At 39.6% G+C, this 21384-nt stretch overlaps 1 protein-coding gene across 1 annotated transcript in view; it reads left to right on the top strand.

Annotated features, from left to right (window-relative positions):
- Window positions 1–21384, top strand: part of EEFSEC (eukaryotic elongation factor, selenocysteine-tRNA specific) — a 123878-nt gene that overhangs the window by 79063 nt on the left and 23431 nt on the right. Inside the window, exons 6-7 of the mRNA XM_040568841.1 lie at window positions 3726–3882; window positions 5214–5339. Coding sequence (XP_040424775.1) covers window positions 3726–3882; window positions 5214–5339 — 283 coding nt within the window. The remainder of the gene's footprint in view (window positions 1–3725; window positions 3883–5213; window positions 5340–21384) is intronic.

Raw genomic sequence — 21384 nt, 5'->3', positions numbered from 1 at the left:
ATTAGCACAAGGGTTATTTGCCAGAGATGTACGTACTTCACCTATGGTTATAAAGTGCTATTTACTTTTTTCCCTGCAAACACAAAAGCCAAGTGGGAAGGGATATTTCATAAACTCAGTGCTATTGTGTCCTCTGGTCTAAGCCATAAAACAAGAGTAACAGAGACGTTCCCTTTGAACTTGAAATCCCTTTCTAAGCTGCTGATCTAACCCAAGTGAGAGGGGGAGACTATACTAGCCAGAAATTTCTCTTCTGAGTATTTCTCCCCCTCCCGCCCCCTTTTCTTTTTTAAAGTCCTTAAGTGAGTTTGATGCTGCACCTCTGCCCATAAATTTAAAAAAAATATTATCGTAATGTAGGTCAGTGAACTGAAACGCCACTGTACACCATGGGGGATTAAAGTCAGAGAGGCAGCCCTCTCCCACTCCCACTAGGTCATATGACAATATAAACAAGAAATGCAAGGAGCCTTCAGCTTTTTCTTGCCCTAATCCTTTGTTTATGCAGCACTTAAACTGACTTTTGGGGTCGTCTCTGTCTGGCATTAAAGCCCTAAAGCTTTTTGAAGTTTCCCTGAAGTTAATAAAATTAGTCTGCCCTCATTGCTAGGCCCCTTGCTGCTGCTTCAGAGCAGACTGTGCGTATCCCTTACTGTCTTTGCGGCATTTGGCTTTTTAAGTTAATAATATTTTATAACAAAAAAAGTGTTTGAGAGAAAAGCAGAAAGATCTCCCAAAAGGCTATTCAGCTAATAGGCAAAGTGATTGCCATTGTAGATGTTCTGAGAACTCAGAGGGGATTAACTTAAAATCCAGCGATTGGAGGTAAATTACCAGTAAAGTAATTGGAAGTGTTGAGTTTCAATCGGCAAGAACAACACATGTTTCTGTGGCTTTTTACAAACAAAGACTAAAAAGTCTATTTTTTGTTATTTTTTATGAAATTGTCTTAAAGTCCAGAAAATGAGCTTTCCTTTGTAGCAATTATCTCCAAGCTTTACCTCTTCGATTTATTTTCCTGCAGAGAGTGATCAGTTACCTTAGTTCTTGTTCCAGCAGCCATCTCTTATTATTTAGTCGTCTTCAGGGGTAAATTGGTCATAGGCCGATTTGGGGTGAATAGATATTATTAAACACATAATAATATCTAGTGTAGGGGACTGAGACCTCAGGATATAATGGTTTTATTCCCAGTAGGTATGCAGGCAAGTTGCTGAGTGCTTTCTATCTCAGCGCTGCTAAAGCTGTTATTTTTCTAATGGCGTATACAAATGGAAGGAATAATGGAGGTATGGGCACAATAGTAACGATTGGCTAAAGGAGGTGTTTTTTTTCATATTGACCAGCCAGGTGAAAGAAGCGGTGCAGCTGGAGTCCTCAGTTACCTTGCTGGACCCATGTGTACAAGGGCAAAGCCATAAAAAGCACATTTAAAAAAAAAAAAAAAGTTTTTTGAAAAACTAAAAGGGTATTGAGTATGGCAAGCCTAACTGGTGATGGATTTTGTTTTTGTTATATAATCATGTGCATATATTAACTGTAGTTGTCACTACCGGTTTACTCAGAAGTGCCTGTTGCCTGTAGCATCCATAGAAATTGTTCAGGGGTGGATTTTTTTCTGACAGTCTTGCTGGGGAGGCTAAACTGAACTGTGCTGGCAGAGTACAGTTGTTCACCCTGGAATGCACTTTTTAGTTAAGTCAAATTTAACTTTGAAGCACTCTCGGAAAAATAAAAGATGTTTATATTGTCTAAAGTTGGCCTCCTGGGCCATTTTGGAGGATAACTACGGAAAGCAAATCTATGGAGGAGCCTCACTGGAGTGTAAGAGACTGTGTTCCACACACAAGGGAAGGAGCGCGTAGCCTGCAGTGGAGGGGGGGGGGTGTTCAGGTCTGAAATTCTTGTTTTAGGAATAAAAGATTTACAGGAAGAAGTAATATTTTTATTTGACCACCTCATACAATTGGAAAAATGATGAATGTTTTGAGAACGTAAGTGCAGCTTCAGGTTGGAATTAACAGCTTCTTTTTCTGATAGTCTGCTACTTCAGACCCAAAGAAAGGCAAGTGTGCCTGAAAGCTTATCTACCCCACACCTGTATCAGGCGCTTCAGTAAAAGACATTATTCGGTTTTAAATTTAAGCCAGAGGTTGCCAAGCAGTGATACTACCATTATGGGTTCACAAGCTGCTTGGAAGCAGTTTGGTGGTGTGGGGAGAAAAGGGGGAAAAAACAAAGGGAAAAAAAATCCTGAACTTTTTGGTAAAAAAAACCTTCTGGTAAAAAAAAAAAAGTCTGGGAGCGGATATTCAGGCAACGAATGTTGTTGAGGCATCTGAATGCTTCTGCCTACAGCTTTGACTCCTCTGCAAGTGGAGCTAGTGGGGCTGCCGTTATCTCCAAGCGACGGAAGGGCTGCAGGCATCTCCATCCTGTGTGCACGCGGGGCCTGGGGCAGGGCGAGGTGCTGCCATGCTGCTCTGGGGTGAGGCTGTGCTCACTGCACAGCCATTTCGGGGCTGGTTATGGCTGAGCAAGTAAACCCCATTTCAAACAAAAGGGAACAGATTTAATTTTAGATTTAGGGCAATATGATGAGCTGAGATTGTTTGGCATTAATATAAAGGCATACGTATTTAACAACAATAATAATCAAGAATGCTAGGGGTTTGAATCTGTGTGCACGCTCCTGTTTGAGGAAGAGAATAAGCTTCCAGGGAAGGAGAGCAGCTTAATAAACCTGCAACACTTCAAGTTGCCATTTAAATGGAATAAAGAGACTGTTCAAAGTCAGGTACAAATTTTGACCATTCTAAGTTACTGTAAATTTTTCTGTGTTTAACTAAAAATTGCTCTTGAGATAGGAGGAGCAGCAACTTCTGCCACCAAAAAAAAAATCACAGGAAGGTTTAAGTAATACCTGCTTATTTCTTTTGATAAGTAAATAAATGCTCTTGCTGTGGCTATGAGGTAGAGTAACTGCAGACATTAGGTATACAAGGATATTCACACCTACCGGATTAGGCTCACTTGACTGCACCTTATACTTTGTAATGCCTGAGGGAGGGTTGTTTATCTTGCCTTACCCGCCAACCTTGCTGCTTCATGTTCCTGATAGCTTAATTAAGAATCCAGACTTGGAATGGTTCTTCCCACTGGGTTACAAACCTTGAAATTAAAATTGGATACAGTGGTCACAAGGCTTTTAGTTTAACAAATCAATGTGTATGTAAAGGTGAATATTTAAAAGGCTGTATTTAGAAACTCTGAGTAATTGTCATTTCTTTTAAAGTGTAGCTATTGGAGTGCAGTTCTGGAGTTACAAGACAGAAATGTTTATGTTGGAGATAATGTACTTAGCTGTAGGACAAGTAATGGAATAAACTTTGTGAGCATAGGTACTTAAGTGACTTTCATGGAAAGGTTTCAAAGCCGAAAAGAGATCTTTATTAATTGATCTTTGCAGTGTGTTCAGATGCAGGGTTTAGTCTTCCTGTATTAAAAGAAAGAAGGTGAAAGAAGAAATTTATTAATTCGTAGTCTTCTATAGTTTTGGACACTAACTGCCTTAAGCTCAGCAGTTTAGATGACTAATCTGGAGTTTTTTGTTCATTTGGGGATAAATGGTTTTCCAAGGGCAGGGTGATAGAAGTCACCAGTGTATCTCAGGTATAATTTTTCTTGTAAGGTTGTAGATTCATAATGCCCTATTTCTTTTGCAGGTCATGGATGATTACAGCGTGATTGGTCGTTCATTGTTTAAAAAGGAAACGAACATCCAGATTTTTGTGGGCCTAAAAATCAAACTATCTACAGGAGAAGATGGTGTAATAGACGGTGGTTTTGGACAAAGTGGCAAATTTAAAATCCGGATTCCAGGTGGGTGCTCAACAGCTGACATACTCTAATCTGTGTTAAGTATAGGAGATCTTTCTATATTGCAAGCCTGAATGTTTCCAATAATTTCCTGAAGTTTGTAGCACCAGATCCAAACCAGTTGGACCAATTTGGTGGATTTTACTTCTGATTAAATGATGGTGATTGACTTGCATTATGAGACTTAACGGCCTGAAGCCACATCCCCTGTGTGTGAGTAGACTGAGGTCCCAAAACTTCTTCTTTTTTAACTGTCAGTACCATAGAAATCATGCACTGCCCAGAAAGGTTTGTGGAAATCTCTCCTCTCAATATATGTATGGTTTTCTCCAGAACCCTTCTGATTGGAAGAAAACAAACCTGCAATCATTTTTACCTGTAGCTACTTATTAAATAGCAAATACTGGATGCAAGTTCCTTAACTTGTCTCTGTTCTGCATATTACAACCTATCTTGCCTTCAAGCAAAAACTGTACGCGCTTTGATAAATGAGTTTTTAGAGATATTGAGAGGGTTTTTTATTGCTTCTCTTCTGGTTTTATGGTATTATATAGTACTGTATTTTTCATCCTTGGTGAGTTACAGCAAGGATTTATGCCTCCTTAGCTTAGAGCATGGGGAATGATGGGTACTAGAGTTTATAAGTGTCATTACTATTGCTTTTTTTAAAGTAGAAAAGTTGTTCAGAGCCTTTTCAACAGACAATAATAGGTGCTGCATTTAGCTCAAATCCATGGGATAAGATTTTAAAGATACTAGTAGTACTTTCTCTAGTGTTTTCAGCCCATTCGTCACTAGTTAATCCTCCACCCTTTTTAGGGAGACGAGCAAGATGATTCTATTGTACAAGTGGAAAAAAAATTGTGATGTTTTATGACATGAAAAAGTCACATAAGAAGTGATCTGCAGAGTAAACTGAAACTTCGTGATTTCTTGCCAAAGATTGACTATTTTTTGACTATTTTCAGTTTAGCATGATGCACATGAGCTAATCTTGACCCCCAGCAAATATCCTTTCTTTTGCCTTGGAACACTACTGATTAGGCAAAAAAGACTCCCATTTTCTATCCTATCTCTAATTCCAATTTTATCACCAAATGCTAGACTTTGCAAATAGCAATCATGGTGCATGTTTAAAGATGTTACACGTGGCATATATATGCCTTGAGTTTTCTATTCTAGAAAAGCTTTTATGCATTCACTGAAATGGATGCTTTCAAGTAGATGGTGAAATGATGTGTAGATGACCTTAACACTGAAAAGGGTTCAAGTTGAAAACCGAGATGAAAGCTTGCTTAAAAATGTAGTGATCTTGGTAGCTTTTCCCCCTAAAGGCATAAATATGATGAAAGGGAAGAATAACGGGAGGATGCCATTTACATTGGCATTTCTACATATTGGATGGAGGAAACTGTTCTTCATGAGACAAGAGAAGCCTGAGTCTGTCATCTTTCTGGATGGTAAGCAGGAGCTGTAGTTGTGAATCAACATTCATGTTAAGAAAATCATACACAGATTTAGAAAGTTACCTTTTGCTGTGCATACTGAGTTAATGTAGGAAGATATGATACCTTTCACCAAGGTGTTCAGAATCTAATCTTGGTTATACTTTTCTGATGTTTAACAGTAGACCATGAAACAGAGGGCTCTTTATTGTTCTTTCAATAAGAATATGTAAGCAAAGTACATTTAACACCTCTGTAAACAAGCAGAATAATACAATTTAGTTTGCTTTTCTTTAGCCTGGGTCAAATATAGATTCTGTTTATATATGGAAAGAGGAGGCAATAAGCTAAATCAGCTCAAGCTAAGAGTATCTCGCGAAAAGTATATCATCAAGTGCGGCTACCACAGGAGAAAACACAGAATTTGGAGGGGTCTAAACTGTTTCTTTAAGAGTTGCAGAGATGTGTGTGTAGGGGGAGGGCTATTGCTGTGATGCTGTTTAAGTCAACTGCAGTTCACATTCCATTGTTAGGTCAGTGTTGCTTTTTTAATGTGTCTGCATCCTGTTTGTGGGTTTTCTAGTCTTTTATTAAATTTAAATGGTCCAATTCTTCTCTCCCTTCTCCCCCATTCTTCAGCCTTGCCTCCACTCATATAGTCTGTAACAGTTATATTTTTCAAAGAGCTCCTTTTAATTTTTCTGAAGTTATTTCTCCATGATTCCTTCACAAATGCATCAGGGAGTGGGAGGGAAGGGAAGGAAACGTGCAAGTTGGAAACTGCCTTGAATTGCCTCAGCCTGGCAGTCGGTCAGTCTTGTCTTTAAAACCAGCCTTAACCTCTGGAATTGAATAACTTGTTCAAGGAGTTAACCTTGTGATAGCTGAGGGCTGCCTTTAGAAACAAACCTCCACAAAGCAATAAAAATCGAGTAGATGTACCAGAAACCTATATCCTGATGGCTTGAGGTGAAAGCAAAGCATGGCACCTTGCAGTGCGTTGCATGGGCTGCTCTGGTCCTGCTGGTGCCCACGGTCACTAGCACTGTGCCTGCTCACGCGGGGAAGTGTTGCGCTCTCCGAGCGTTGTTTCTTGTCACTTGGAAATGGCTTGTGTTCACCTATAGATCACAGCTTGGGAACGTTGTGTTACGTCGTCCGTGGGCTGAAACTTGGCAGACCTCGTAGCTGGGAATGGCAGAATGTGGATCTGTTTCTTATTCTGGCACCACTTGTGCGCAGCAATAATTAAGATACTTCTATCCCCTTTTCTGTAAAATGGGTATAATTACTATCTGTTCTATTAAAAAAAAAAAAGAAATCTGATGTAGATTTATTTCAGAATTGAAGCATTAATATTTCTTGAAAAGGCTTAATTATCTTTCTCTAGAGCACAAAAAGCACATCTAGAGTACAGCATGCAATTGGAAGTTCCTCAGTCGCTGAAAGATGTCAGCAGTTTGGAAGAAATTCAGGGAAGAGCATCAAGAATGCTGAAGAGGTTGAAGGAATTGATTTATGAAGGAAAGAAGATGAAAAGAAATGCATGAAACTTGGCTAAATGATGTCTAAGTGGGAGATATGATTATCTGCAAGTATTTGAAGAACTTAATGAAGAAGAATCCCTTAGGGTGGTCCAAGGAGGCAGAAGTAAAGCTAATAACATGAAATAAAGCAAAGCAAGGAGTAACTTGACTATTGAGAGATGTTACTTGGCAGATATTTCTTGTACTGCCAAATCATCTTTGTAGGAGAAGGTGATGTAGTTCCATTTGGAGAATACACACGTGTAAATAAGCCTAGCTGTTTGCTAGTGCCTGTTCCAGGTTAAAACAGACAAGCAACAAGATGGTGGGAAGTAGAAGGACAATGTATTTTTCATCTAGTTTCTGTTTTTGTCTTCGAGCACACTACTATTGCCTGAATGACAAGATATAACCTACTTTCTAGACTGTAGTGGCATCTAGTTGTTTGAGTTGTGGGTGTGTTAGTGCTTGTGGGTGTTTTGAGGTGTGGTTTGTTTCTTGTTTTTCATCGTCCCCCCCATTTGATGGCAGACCCCCCTATTCTGTAGGGGTTGCTTGTAGAGCTATTTGTGTTTTAACTGTAAAAAGTTTTAAGGTGTGTTAATCGATAGGGTGACGATCACACAACCAGTCTGGAAAGTAATCAAGTACCTAAAGAGGGGGGGACATAATTTTTAATCTCGTGAGAGAGTTTTCTTTCATTTAACAAGCTGCTTAAAAAGAGGAATTTAAAAGCAAGTTTAAAGTACTGTGCTTTGTAAGTAAAGCAAGAAAGTGTGTGTGTGTGAATGTATGAGTGAGCTATTGATGAGGTGCTTCTTGCTGAGGTGGGTGATATGTGGCAGCTGTTTTATTTGTAAGTGGGAACACTTATATAGTCAGGGTAAATGAAAAGTATTGGTCGCTTTTGAAATCAAGAACAAGTTTGGGGAGGCAGGAACTGTGTGTTTAAATGCCTTATTCTAAGGAATACAAAAAGCTAACAATGACAGTCTTTGGAAAATGCGTATTTCAATGTTCTTTGCACCTAGGAATGTCATGCGAGTTGGTAGGAAATTGAGAGGAAAGTTCAGTGAATCGTTTGAATAACTTATTGCTAATTGTGGATTTTGTTTAACTGTCTCTCACCCAGGAACTGACCCTGTAAAACTCTACTTGGTTTGCAAAATCATAATGTGGTTTGATAAGTCTCATGACACCTTTTAAGAGATTGCCTCTAGATATGCCCATTTTGTTGGTTCTGACACGTTGTGTTTGTCTTGTTTAATTATTGTGAAATATAGTGACTTCTTAAATCTAATTGGAACATGTGATATCTGTGGCATAGTTCACTTTCCTTTCTGTCTTTCTTTACTGTCTAGTTGCTACAAAAGCGTTCATCTTCTCTGATGCACTGTGGTGTATTTGACTACAGTTCTTCTCTCTTTGACTCAATACAGTAAAAAGGGCTCTACATGAGATGAATTCAAAGCTACGTTATTTCTTAATGCAAGAGAAGCAGTGCATATCTAAGAAATTCCTAACAGCTGAACACACTTCTGAATTGAGCAAATTTTAGTACAATAAAATGCATACTTTTTGTAAGAAGAGATACAAATGAGAAAATGAGAATACAAGTCTTTTTTTACTTTGCTGTTCTTTGTAGCTGTACCTGATAATGGTAGTTTTAAGCTTCTTATAACAGGTAAAGACAAACTTGTTTGTGACTATGCCTTTTGTTGCCAGTAACTTTTTCTACCTTTCGTTTTTAAGTGTTATTGTATATGAGAGAGCAAGTCTGTTTTCAGTGTTTCTACTACTTGCCTTGATAGAAGAGTAGAATGTACCTGAAAGTCCTCTCTGAAGTAATAGTATGGATGTGCTCCTTGGTTCAGGAGACACCATGGCTCTAGGATCCAGCAGTGTTGGTATAAGATGACAAAAAGTGGTAAGAACTAACCAGTGCGCTTTATTCTTGAGAATCACTCATACTCTTATATGTGAAAGTAAGGGTAGAAATGCTAAATATGTTTCCCCCGTAGCGTATTGTGGAGAATGGTATGCCTTTGTAGTTTGGTGTTTTTATATTTTGCTGCATACTTTGTCTGTTGGATAAGATCCCGCTCTGGCTTACCACGTAGTTAAAGCCAACGGGAAGGTCTTGATATAAGAACAGTAGGTGAACAGCAGCACTTCTCTGCATAATTTCAATTCCTGTTAAAAAGCGTGGGTTTAGAAGTTGGACTCAAGTCAGTTATTTTTTCATATTCCACTTAAGCAAGGCAATCAGGTAGAGGCTAAATAATATTGGGGAAATTGGAATTATGCAAAGATGGAAAAAATACAATAGGAAAACGTGTAGCACGTGATTTCCCATAATTTTCCTTTTAGAAATATCTAGATTTTGTTGTGCTTTTATTTTTTATTGAGGTGACGTCTTGCTTTCTTCAGGTGGCTCTCAGCACATCAATGCAGCTGGCACTTGTGGAGTATTAGTTCCAGTTTCTTTTAAACAACTGTTGGGGAGGAGTATTAAATAGTCAACTGTAAATAAATGTCATATTCCCAGCTTTGTAATTTGGAGGGCAGTCCTTACTGACATCAGGGGGAACGGGGCAGGCTAAACCTTTTCATTGCACTGAAAATAATTAAACATCCTGTCACTAAGCAGCATACTTCTTGTGGGAGATCTTGACATTTGGAATTCTTTGCTTGTGTTGCATTAAAATAGGATAATCTTCTCTCAGGCCAAATGAAATTTAGGCACATTTAATGTCCATGTTTGCCCAGCCTGGCTCCTCTTTTAATAAAAGAAAATAAAAAATTGTTGGCTGCAAGGGTCTGATGGGTTGCCATCCCTGTCAGTATCAGGTGAGGCTGAGCAGGATTTCAGTCAAGAGGAAAAACAAAAAGCCCAAGGGCAAGGAAATCTGTGTAGCTGTGTTTTATTTAAAAGCTGGAGATTAGCTCTGCTTGTTCTTTCACAGTCTCTCTTCCCCTACCCTCTAAAACAAACAAAACCTAAAATCCTTGAGGGGTACTTCAAGCATAAATCTCCTTCTTTCCTTTCTGTGGAAGTTGGCTAGTGCAGCATGGACAGAGGCTGCGAGAGGCTTGCTGCCAGGGAAGCATCACTTCCCTCTATGATCCTCTCTTGAGCGGATTAAACTGTAGCAATGTAAAAGTCCTGGTGACCACATAGGAACTGGGAGTTTGTGTTGTGTTTATATGAAAAAAGGTTGGCCTGAAGGAATGAAACCTACCTTTTAAGTGGTGACATCCTGCAAAGCCTGTATTGACCTTTGGAGCTGAATATCCAGATTTATTGACCTTAAGAGTGTTTTGTGCAGAATCAAAGTCAAGATTTACACGCATTCCTTCTGAATGAAAATAGAAGTCAAGGAAGTGTTAATTTATTAACTGGCTGCCTGCCTCATTGATGGTAATATCAGGAGATCTTGGTCTTGGCTGTAATGACTGAATTTTAGGGCCACGTCTCTCATCGTAGAGCTTTAAAAGGTGATGTGTTGACTGTAATATCGGTTTGCAGCGTAGTTGGTAATGTATACTAGTATAGATAGGGCACCCAGGGATAATTAAGACTCATCTTTGAATATCAAATTGCCATCAGAGCGTTTATTTGTCAGGTTGCTCTTCTGGGATCATGCAGACGCTGGTGATGGAGGTATCAGGTACCAGGTGAAATAGTGTGAGTGCTTCTGGGGAAGAAAAAGGTCCAACTCCTGTGTAAGCCCTTGTGTTGGGTACGGTATAAGCTACACAACTGTAATATATTTTCCTATCAAATATTTCTGCCAGCAGTTTCAGGCAGTGGTGTGCAGGGTAGAGGGGGGATTAGTTTCTGGTTTGTGGATGCTCTAGTGCTGTTACTGGAAAAATCCAGTCTGTCTCTGTGCTCAAGGTTGCCCTCTGCAGATGGAGGCTGTAGAAATTTAGCTGCCAAAAATCTTTTCCAAGGGCATGCTAACTGACATTTTCCTCTGTGTTTTTTTCCGCCTTAAGAGTAGCATAGACTGTTCTTATATCCTAAAATGAAATTTCAGGTCCCTGTTGCAAAGTAGAAAGATGCTGTAGTTAGAATTTGTTTATCTTAATTTGAAGATAAAATATAGATCAGATAATGTGGTCAGAGCTTGGGAGACAATTGTGGGTTTTTACAAGTATTTTGAAACTGAGCAGTTGTTATTTCAGTTGGCAATGACATTGGTAGTCAGCTGTCCAAAGTACTCATAATGGTAAGCCCCCAAAGAATGACTTTAAAAAAAAAAAAAATTAGGTAAAGATTGTTTCTTTTCTCAGATAAACTTGGGTCATATATATAAGATTCTCCTAAGCCACAATAGCTAGATACATAACTTAAACTGAGATTTGCACTCAGTCGCATGTTTTTTAGGATCTGGGATTTCAAAAGAAGTCCACTTATCTGGAGATTTGTGGTAAAACTGAGAGCTGGTAATGCTGCTGCTTATAATAACCTTACTTCTGTGTAAGGTCTCCTGTGATCACAAGTCTACCCGCTTAATCCAGGCTTTGTTATTTTGGGGGAATGTAGCTATTGTGAAAAGTTGCACTCCCTAAGAGAAAAGAAGTGCCTTGCGTATTTAGGCCTGCTGCTTTGCTGATCTTTGAATAATTACAACTACTACTACAAGCTACTTGGACCCTGTTGCATAGTCTAGATCGTTGACAGGCTGCATCCGTGACTGATGTAGCTGGGCAGGCTGCTGAGTTCATGTTTGCCATCACATCACCACTAACCTATCCGGTGACCTTTCCCAAATTATCTAATATCTTTATGCTTCGTATTGCTGCTGTATAAACTACCAATATCAGGCTATCATGAGCCTTGCCTAGAGTGCTGAGGAAATTCTCTATTAAATGGAGGGGTTTGTTTGTTTATTTATTTATTTATTTTGTGGTGGGTTACCTTTTTCAATGAAAAAAGGGGTGGAAAAAAAAGCTTGTTTGGTGGCAAACAAAAAAAAAAAAACTTGTTTTGGTGGCAAAATTAAATATTCAAAATCAGGAAATGAACAAGTTTATTTCCCCTGTAAAAGTAATCCTGTCCTATTTTGTTTGTGTAATAGTTGCGAAGTTCCATAAATGGACAACTACAAAATAAAACTATATTCAAGTTTGAAAACTTTTGCTGCATTGCTATTTAGGATACGGTACGCTTTAAGTGGAGAAGCCTTGCTAAAGTAACTACAGACCAAATATCCTGTTCTTATAGATCAAATTCTGCACTTAATTTTGACCTGGCTGGGTTTACGCTGCTGAAATTGCAAACAGTTCGTATTAGAACATGGCGTGGAACGTGATCACTCTCTTTCATGAAATACTACAGACGTTTGGTTGTGTACTAGACGCATGAGCAAGATGCATGTGCTACCTTCTGTTTGTGTTTTTGTTGTCATTTCTAGGTGTTTCATTTTGCAAATTCAATACTCTTTTACTATAAGCTCCAGTGCAAAAGTATTTTTTTCTTTAGGAATATAGCTAACTTTTTTATTACGTGTCTGTATAGCTTAGCTAGGCAACCTTGGAGCACCAAAAAATTAAAAATTAAAAGCAATCCCGTAATATCTTATCTCCTATAGCAAATGAGAATATCAATTTTTTTTGTTTAATTCTCATCTAGTTCAACATAAGGACCCTAATACTTTCCACAACAAGTTTGGAATGCTTCAGTGTGTACCTTGGAAAAAATACTGAAGGGACCAGGCACAGTTTCTTCAGAAGTGTAACTTAACATGCATATCTGTTAGAAGTGAAATAGACATTTCTATTAATTTTGGTGGAAGTTCACTGCCACTCAGTTGTTAGGTGCTGTCCTTTTGGGAGAGAAAACCCCCTTTTAGTGCTAAGGACTCAATGGATGTCAGTACATCTAAATGTGAGGGATTCAGAGAATCACCCTGGATTCAGTTACAAGACTAGTGTCCATACAAAGGACTGGCAAAAAAAAAAAAAAAAAAAGCAGTTGTTAAATGTATCAGATAACATGCGTGGGACTTGCATGTTTTGCAATTGCTGCCTCTATTCCTTTAGATGTCTAACATGGAGTTTTATTTTTGAAGGGTTGTGCGTTCTAGTGAGAGATGACTGTGCAGCACTCCGTGCCTAGGCAGAACATGGGATTTGTGGCGAGCTGTTCATGAGGAACTCATTCTGTTCTACCTCAAGTGGCCGAGTTTCCCTGAGTGCCCTCCTATTTGCTTACTTAAAGTAAGGAAGTGGAATCCATGACATCTAGATTGCGATCCCAGGTCTGCAGTTTGTTTATACGTGACCAAAGAGGGAATTATTTCCCTCATCTTTTGCTTTCTTGTGTGTGAGATGGGATGCTACCATGTCTGGGCGTTACAGTCCTCACTCGTGGCTTTGCAGTATTTGGGTGGAAAATACTTATATTCCCAACGTTTACATAATTTACCTTTGATCCTGTTAAATATCTCCACAAGGATAGATCATGCATTCAGATTGCTGTCTTACAATGAAATTTCTCTCCTGTTCTGTAAAGTGTTTGTGCTTATTTACTTGATTTTGATCGTTCATCCCTTGGGCCTTTCACCTTCCCTTTCCACCAGTGTTTGTTCTGATATCTTTTTGAAGTCTGAGTAAAAACATGCACCATGAGGGCTTCCTGGAGGCACAGAGCTTTGTGGTTTGCAGATTGCAGGCTATTTGAAGTATTGACTTGGAACAGTGGCCAGTGCTTAGTGGATTTGAGAACTGGCATGTGACAAGGATGCTAACCTTGAGAGGCTGATCTGTGTTTTGAGTTTGGGGACAAGAAATAGCTTTTCTTAATAGCGTGCATTGATTTCAAGGAAGTCTGTGTAAAGCAGTCTTTGGTTTATGTTTTCACAAAGGGTTTTCAGTGTTTAATAAAGAGTAGGAAATAACTGGAGCTTCAATAGACCTGCTTTGATAGGGGGTCTGCTGTAACATGATTTTGTGTAATATTGTGCATAAGCGACAAAAGCATTTCCTGCTTCCAGCTACAGTATTATTCCATTTTTAAAAAAGCTGAAGAAAGTCCTTAATAGCTGGAATAAAAGGTATGTGTAAAGTAGAAAAAACATCATCCTGCCTAGAAAAGATTTTCTCCTAATATCTGAGGTTGTAACTTCAATCACAAAAATTCCATGTTGCATATGTTTGAGCTTGGGGCTTTATCACTTTTTTTTAAACCTCTGAGCCTTCAAATCACTCTACCCCTCTCCCGCTTGTCTTCCCACCTCTTCCAGGTTAGAAAATCAAGACAGTTTGCTAATTCAAAGAACCTTTTCTTCCCTGTTATAACTGATTAGCTTCCCAGCTTCATTTTTCTGATGTTACCCTAATCTCTGTACTTGCTCTCTCTTCCACTCAGTTCCTTATGTGTTTGGCCACTTACCTCTTCTTACTCCTGCAGTCCCTTCCTGTGCCAACTATCCTTGTCCACACAATGCAGAGCAGCCTCAGCTGCTCTTTGTTGTTATGAAGTAAATATATTAACAACTACAGAACCCCGAACCAAGAAAATGGACCTGTGCCATCCCTTCAATTACTTTGCTGTTTCATCCGAAATTGTCTGTCTTTGTATATAAATGAAGAACGTTCTTTGTATGGTACAGTCTCCTGCTTGCACCTAAGGATTTCTAATTTAATACTTGGCTTTGCTGCCAGTTATATATTTACTTCTGAATGCATTTGTTTACTTTCTCAGTTTTCAGTCTGAAATAAGAGTAACATTCCTTTTTTCTCTTTTGACCAGTAACTGTATGGATATGTTAGGCTAGGGACTGTTTGTCTGTATAATCCTAAAGTATCAGCTCATCAGGATTGGTATTATAATATGAATGCAGTGTGAAGAATATACATTTGTTTTTCTGATTGCTATGAATTATCTTTTCAAGCAAGCATAATGGTAACATGGGCTACGCCAAGTGGTGTGTGCCAGGTAGCACTACTAGCACGAGAGAAAGAAGACGTTTTCAAGGACTGAAAATGTGCTAAAGAATGAAAGTTCCTGCTGACAGAAGCAGGCTGTATATCACGAACTGGGGATTTTCTTTTCATGGCTCGTTACAATTGACTGTTCTCACAAGTACCTCCTGAGAAGATGTATGGAGACTATAGTCCCCGTGGAGTTTGTGTGGAAACTGATGCCTGGTTCCCCGGTCCCTGACTTTTTTCCGTGGTTTTTCTTGATGTTTTCCTTGTTATGCTCTAAGTAAATATTATGAGGACACAATGTAATTGGTTTTAGTTGTGTGGTGTTTTTTTCTTTTTCTGTCTTGGAAGTTGTGCACGTTCAGAGCAGGATTGAAGTTTTGCTTGATGGAAAGAAAGTTATTAACAACTATTACTCCAGGACTGTTCAGAGAGACAAAAGTTTATAAATCAAGCAAAACAAAAAAACACAAGCCAACCCCCCACCAGAAAGGCAAGTGCATTTCTTTTCCAATTGTCAACAAACTCACATTAATTAAATAAGGCGTTTCTAAGGGGTGTGCATAAGGGGACACTGCCTTTATGGCAAAGACCAATTTTTAAATAGACTCAGCTCTTCTCAGCTGTGCTTTCTGTCCTTCAGCACACGTATTCCACACTCTGGATCTTGGCTGGTTGCACTTCTGAGACTGAAAATAGAGTTATGAGACCTGTTTTTGAACAAGACATTGAGCAACCACAGTACACCAGTGCAGCGTTATTGTAAAAGGGAAGTTTTAGGAGTGTTTTAGCTGCATCTTTGGATTTTGCCTGGGTAAAGCTGTTGTAGAGATGGTGCATTTGCAAAGGCTGATGGAGAAGATGCAGCATGGCCTTGGAAAAACTAAACTCCTTCAGTAAATTATTGGTGTTTTTATTTGTTACTTTAAGTGAAACTTAAGTTTGGGTTTAATGACTCAGCCTGTCTTTCTGATTCTCTTTTCCTTTTAAAAAAAAAATGGACTATTTTAGGAACCTTTTCCATTGACTCAGCCATGACGAAGGCCAGATAGAAATAAGTTTTTGGAGAGAATACTAAGATATTTATATCTTTTAATACTTGCCAGTTCATTCCTTTGAAAAATCAAATGAATTTCTCACACCTGTGAAAATAGAATACCTTGACTATTTCTGTTCACTTGATCATTATGAATTTCACTACTACTTCTCTTAAATATATGATTAGGTTTCAGAGTAAACATGTAGGAACAAAAAGCAAGAGTGATTCTCATTTAGAACTTGTTTCTTAAAAGTTCAGGGGGAAAAATCCATTTTATTTGACATTTGGAAAAAATTTTCAGGTAGATTAACAACAGATTTTAAGTGTCTTTAATAAAGCTCAAAAATCTTAAATAATATTGGTATTCATAAGGAGTTTATGCTATAGACTTTTCTGTTTTGCAAATGAATTTGGTTGAATAACTTTCTCTAATTTTCATGAGGAAAGGAGGAATGTGTAGCATACACAAATGATGACTTTTAGGATGTGGGTAAGGAGACAAATTTGTAAGCTTGTGAGGGGGAAGGGTCTGCGTTCAGAATCTGAAATTTCCTGGTTTTGCTTGCTGATGGTTGGGAATCTTCTGTTCGAGACGCGTTTGACTCTGTATTTTAAGCTTTTATTCATATATTATGTAGTTGTGATTTTGATTTCAGGACACACATACATATGGATTACACATATAGTAAGTGGAAGCATGTTATGTATTCCCTACTACTTTCACTGAAAGAGGTAGTTAAAAGTGTTTTGAGATGGAAAAGGAGAAGATCAGCTGTAAGCAAATTGAAGTAGGGTATTTCAGTCCACCCCTGTTGATTATTTCTAATTGAAATTGTCTGAGCCAGTCTTAATACAATTTAGTTATCGCCAGCCAGAAGGATTTTATTTATGGAAAGGAGCCTGTTGAAACTTCCTCCGACCCCAGCGAAGCTGTGAACGGGAGAGGGCTGATCAAGCAGGCATGCCTGGCTAGCGTATGCATTTCTTTAATAAGGCAGGGATTGATGTCTTTTGCAGTTCAGGGGTTAGGTAAACAGCAGTCCCTCAGTTCAAGGCTCTCCATGTTCGGTTGTTTGTTTATACGGATCTCAGAAGGTTAGGTTAGCCTTCTTGATGTCTCAGGGGAGCTTTCTTGACCATGGTATAACCTCATCTGCTCCAGAGTTGTTCAGGAGGTGTTGCATCCCTTTTTAGGAAAGGTATGGGCTGAATGGAGCATCTGTAACTGGTACCTGGTTTCTGGGAAAGGTGGACGTAATCAGAGGGGATGGAACACTGTGAGTCTGTCTTCAGTGATTCATAAATACTTTGCACATGTAGTATATGTAACTAATTAATGTGCTTACATACTCAGACTTGACATTTGCACACACAGATGAGCGGTACATGTAACTCAGGTTCTTACTGAATTGCAGTTTTGAAAATCAGTACATAACTAATTTCACCAGAACTTTGAGGTGAATTCTAACTAATTTGTGCCACTTTTGACTTGGCAGTGATACTCCATTAAATCAAGTAGGATAAATCCTGAATAAATAATTAGCCATGTTGTTATTTTTTATTTAAAAATTAGTGATTATTACATGTTGAACAATGCTGTGAGTTAGTGTTTGTCTCATGGAATTCATTTCAGTGGCTATTGCATCTCAGCCTTCCTCTTCCACAGCTACTGGTAATAGTTGTAGGAGAAGTGAGAAGGGAGCAGTGCAAACTGATCTGGGTTCTGATGTGTAGAGCTGTCCTGGAATTTGAGAATGACTTTGCTCAGGGTCAGAGGTATGCTTTATCATGTACGTGACTTGCTGCTTTTAAAATGTGACATGTTATGAAATTGTCTTAAATCCCTGAATTTGTTGAATTGTTTTTGCTGATTTGGTGTCTGGCAATTTGTACTTCATTTTTCTGCAGTGTTTCCAGTCTGTAGCCATGAAGGACCCAAAGGGATGCTAATAAACTAGCCTCACTGCTTTTGAATGATTCTTGCATGCAGATTGGGGAAACTGAGGCACAAACGTGTGCTGTGAGTTGCCACTGAATGTTCCTGAGATTGGTACTGGCCATTCCCATTTTGTAATCCCAAGTCGTGCTGGTTGACCTGCACTGTCACTTTCCTTGGGAGAGGTTTGTACCAGTCCTAGAGCTTCTCGGGAAACTTGAACTTTGTCAAGTGATCTCAGATAGGAAGGCACCACTACAGCATCCTGTCATGTAAAAATCCATATGGGTGGCATTCTGGCTTAAAGGTGATGTGTTTAGAGTGGGAGCGGGAGGCCATTTCCACACTGGCTGAGGTTTTCAAAGCGCCAAAATATGAATGTCTTGTCACTTTTGAATAATGTGTGGGGTCTGACTTAAACGTTGGGTTTCGTATTTAATCAGTATTAATATGATAACAGGAATGTGACAACTGAAGCGAACACAAAGAGATTATCTTCTTAGCCAAATGCATCCATTAGCTAGGAAATATAGGTTTCTATTAAATGAAGCAGACAGATGGGCGATTGGAGGTGACTGAGAACAGGAGGGGGTGGGGGCTAAGAGGTGAAAGTTGAGGTTTAGAAAATCTCTATAAAAATAAAAACAAACCATCCGTCTTGAGGGTTGGCGTTTTACCCTCCCGTTGCACTTTAGGGATGGTGCTCCGATTCCTATCAAGAACATTATGCTGAAACTTAATCTAACAGAGCACTTACTCCTGCCAAACTCTGGCTCAGCAACTGCTCCGCTCCCCCAGAAAGCAGTGGCCAGCAAGGCTTCAAGTACAGGACGGTGCTGTGCCATCATGAGGAAAACTGCTGCTTTGAGATCCCAGGGGAAGGCAGATTGCATCTTCTCGGTCTGGTCTTTTTTTTTTCCTTTTTGGTAGAGAAGTAATTTGGGAAAACAAAATTATGTTACAGTATTTCAAAGCAGTTTTAAAGTAAATTGTGTCTGTGTGCATATATGGATGTGTATGTTATGTATATGAATCCCCATCTAATAACTGTTGCAACAATGTTTATAACTGATGTTTGAAACCCAGATGATAATACTATAAATAATTTTAGATAATGCAGATAACAAGAAGCATAATTAAAAGAATTTTACAAGATGGGCAGTTCACTAAGATGGATGGAGTTACACAATACATAAAAATCTAACGTAATGCAAACATGACACTGGTGACAGGAAACATCTGTCTTGCCAACCATCCCCTGGACTGTCCACAGCCACATGTCTCCACTGCCGGCCCAGGGTTGCGTGTGCTCCATTGCCTACGTGAACGTCAGACCTCCGCCTTCAGGGTGGCTGGCTCTGTTCTGCCACAAGGTTGGCATGATTTTGTTTGTTTGGTTTATTTTTGTTTGCTTTTTTTTTGGTTTTGTTTTTGTTTCAAGTCTGCATACATTTTACTTGAGAAAGAAATGAAAGGATACGTTTAGGATGTCTGTGCCTAAGAAACATAGAATAACTGGAGAAATTGAAGTTGATTTTTCTGGAAGTTGTTACTAATAAAAGGACCTGGTTATCATGGAAGCAATTTTGAACGTGTGTGGTGAGGTTTTGGCTGGCTGGAAACACCCTTTCGTTGGTCACTGGCTCTTATCTTGCATCCTATTTTGATTTAGCTGCCTATGATCGGTCTCCCTTGGATTTTTGAGGATTTTTGCCAAGCTGCTTCTGGCCTAGCTTTGTGCAGGATTTTAGATTTGGTGATGGTGAGGAGATTGGAAAGGAAAAAATGTGTGGCAGGAGGGAGAAACATCATCCCTCTTCTGTCTGGAATTGCCAGGCTTCATGCAGAGTTTAACAAATGAATTATGTTCTTAAACAAATTCAGTGTCTTTATCTGCATTACCTCAGCTTAATTTTTTTTCCTTCATCAGTGTACAGTCTAAGCATTAACAAACAATGGGATGCGTGGAAGTCCAAAGTGCTCTTTCCTTGTTCCTTCACCCTTGTCCTGTTGACCATCTCCCTAGGGCCACCTGAGGGGTGCAAGCCCTCTGTTCTTACCACCTCTGGACACCAGGTGTGCTTAGAAATGCTAATTTTAAAAGCAGATTTCCTTCATATTTCCCCATGTCCCTTATTTATGTATACCAACTTCCCCCGCCACTTCCCCAGCAGGTGGTAGTTAGAGGGGAGGAGAAAAAGGTCTCTGAGGGAAGCAGGAGACGGCTCCCAGAGAATCCCACTCCCTGCTGAGGCGGAGGCCGTGGCAGGGCCCGGCTCCCCGTGCCGGAGGCAGCGAGGCCTGGATGGCCTGCGTGCCCCGCGAGCCTCTCTGAGGGGGCGTGGGAGGCCCAGGGCCATTTTTCAGGCTGCCCTGTCATCCCTGCTCGGGAACCTGACACACGGGCCCGCTTTCTTGCATGTGCTGTTTTTTAGGAGGGAGGGAGGTGACTGAGCGGCTAGCCCCTTGACAGGGCAGTTTTAAAACATTCATAAAACTTTTATTGGGCTGCCACCCTTCCAGATAAATATTTTCTGAGTTTATGGGCTGATTTTAAGGATTGAAGCTTAATAGCAGCTTTGTAGCCCTATCTGTCTCCAAAATAGCCTTTTGGCAAACCATCTCAGGAGGCTGCCATGCTTTTCTAGGTCTTTGGAGTTTCTTCATCGCTAAATTATTGCCCTTTTGCCTCCTTCCAGCTCTGTATAACTAAATGGGACCAACTGTTAAATGAGTCTTTTCCCTTCCCCCAGCCTTACACAGAGCTGAAAGCTGATCTGGTGCACCGTTTGGTCATTGTGAAAGGAGAGGGATTGCAGTAGTTATAATTTTATTTCCTTTATTAAATTGGGTTCGTTAGACCTGTTTTATTCCTGTCTTAATTACCAATCTTTCCTTAATGTGGCATGTGATTTTAAGATGGTATGGGCTGGTGGCATTTCAGACATGTGCTGGCACTTTTCAGGCAGTTTCTCAATGTGCTTCCACAATTATAAAAGCTTTACAGTGCGTCTCTGCATTCAGTGGTGAAACCAGTGGGCTTGCAGCCAAGGTTATACAAAGGAATGCTGTATGTAGTGCTCAGAGGAAGATGGAGCTGCAATTTGAACATCCGTGCTTTTTGATTTCACTGCTTTGTGTCCAAAGAGGTTTCATGAATTTCAGTGTGGGCTTATGTTAAATACTGACCCAAGACTGTGTGTGCGCATTTTGGCTGCTCTTGGGAGAGCTACGTATGATCCTCATATTTTCCAGATACTGAAAAGTGGTTTTGTTGTTTTTTTTTTTGTTTGTTTAGCACCTGACACAGTATTCTGTGTTCCTGGCTCTTTTCATCCCAGTACAGTTGCTCGTTTCCCCTGTTTTCTTACCAGGCATGCTTATAATACCTAGAAGGAAAGTGTAGTGTGTTTTTTATTTGCCCAGCTGTGCATTATGACATTACTTTTGACCATGCATTTCCCAAACAGCAGACTTCTGTCATACGGGTTTGTACATGGCAACTTTTGTCTTACCCAGGTTTTTCAGGGCCTGAGGCTCTTTCTGAGCAGTGCACAGTGCAGGAACGACTTTCCCGATGTGTGTGAGTGCTGGCCTCATGCATATACTTGGAAGAAA

Source organism: Cygnus olor, chromosome 10 (genome assembly GCF_009769625.2).
Source record: "Cygnus olor isolate bCygOlo1 chromosome 10, bCygOlo1.pri.v2, whole genome shotgun sequence".
Lineage (NCBI taxonomy): Eukaryota > Metazoa > Chordata > Aves > Anseriformes > Anatidae > Cygnus > Cygnus olor.
The sequence above is the reverse complement of the archived record's forward strand: the minus strand, read 5'-3'. Positions and strand labels throughout refer to the sequence as shown.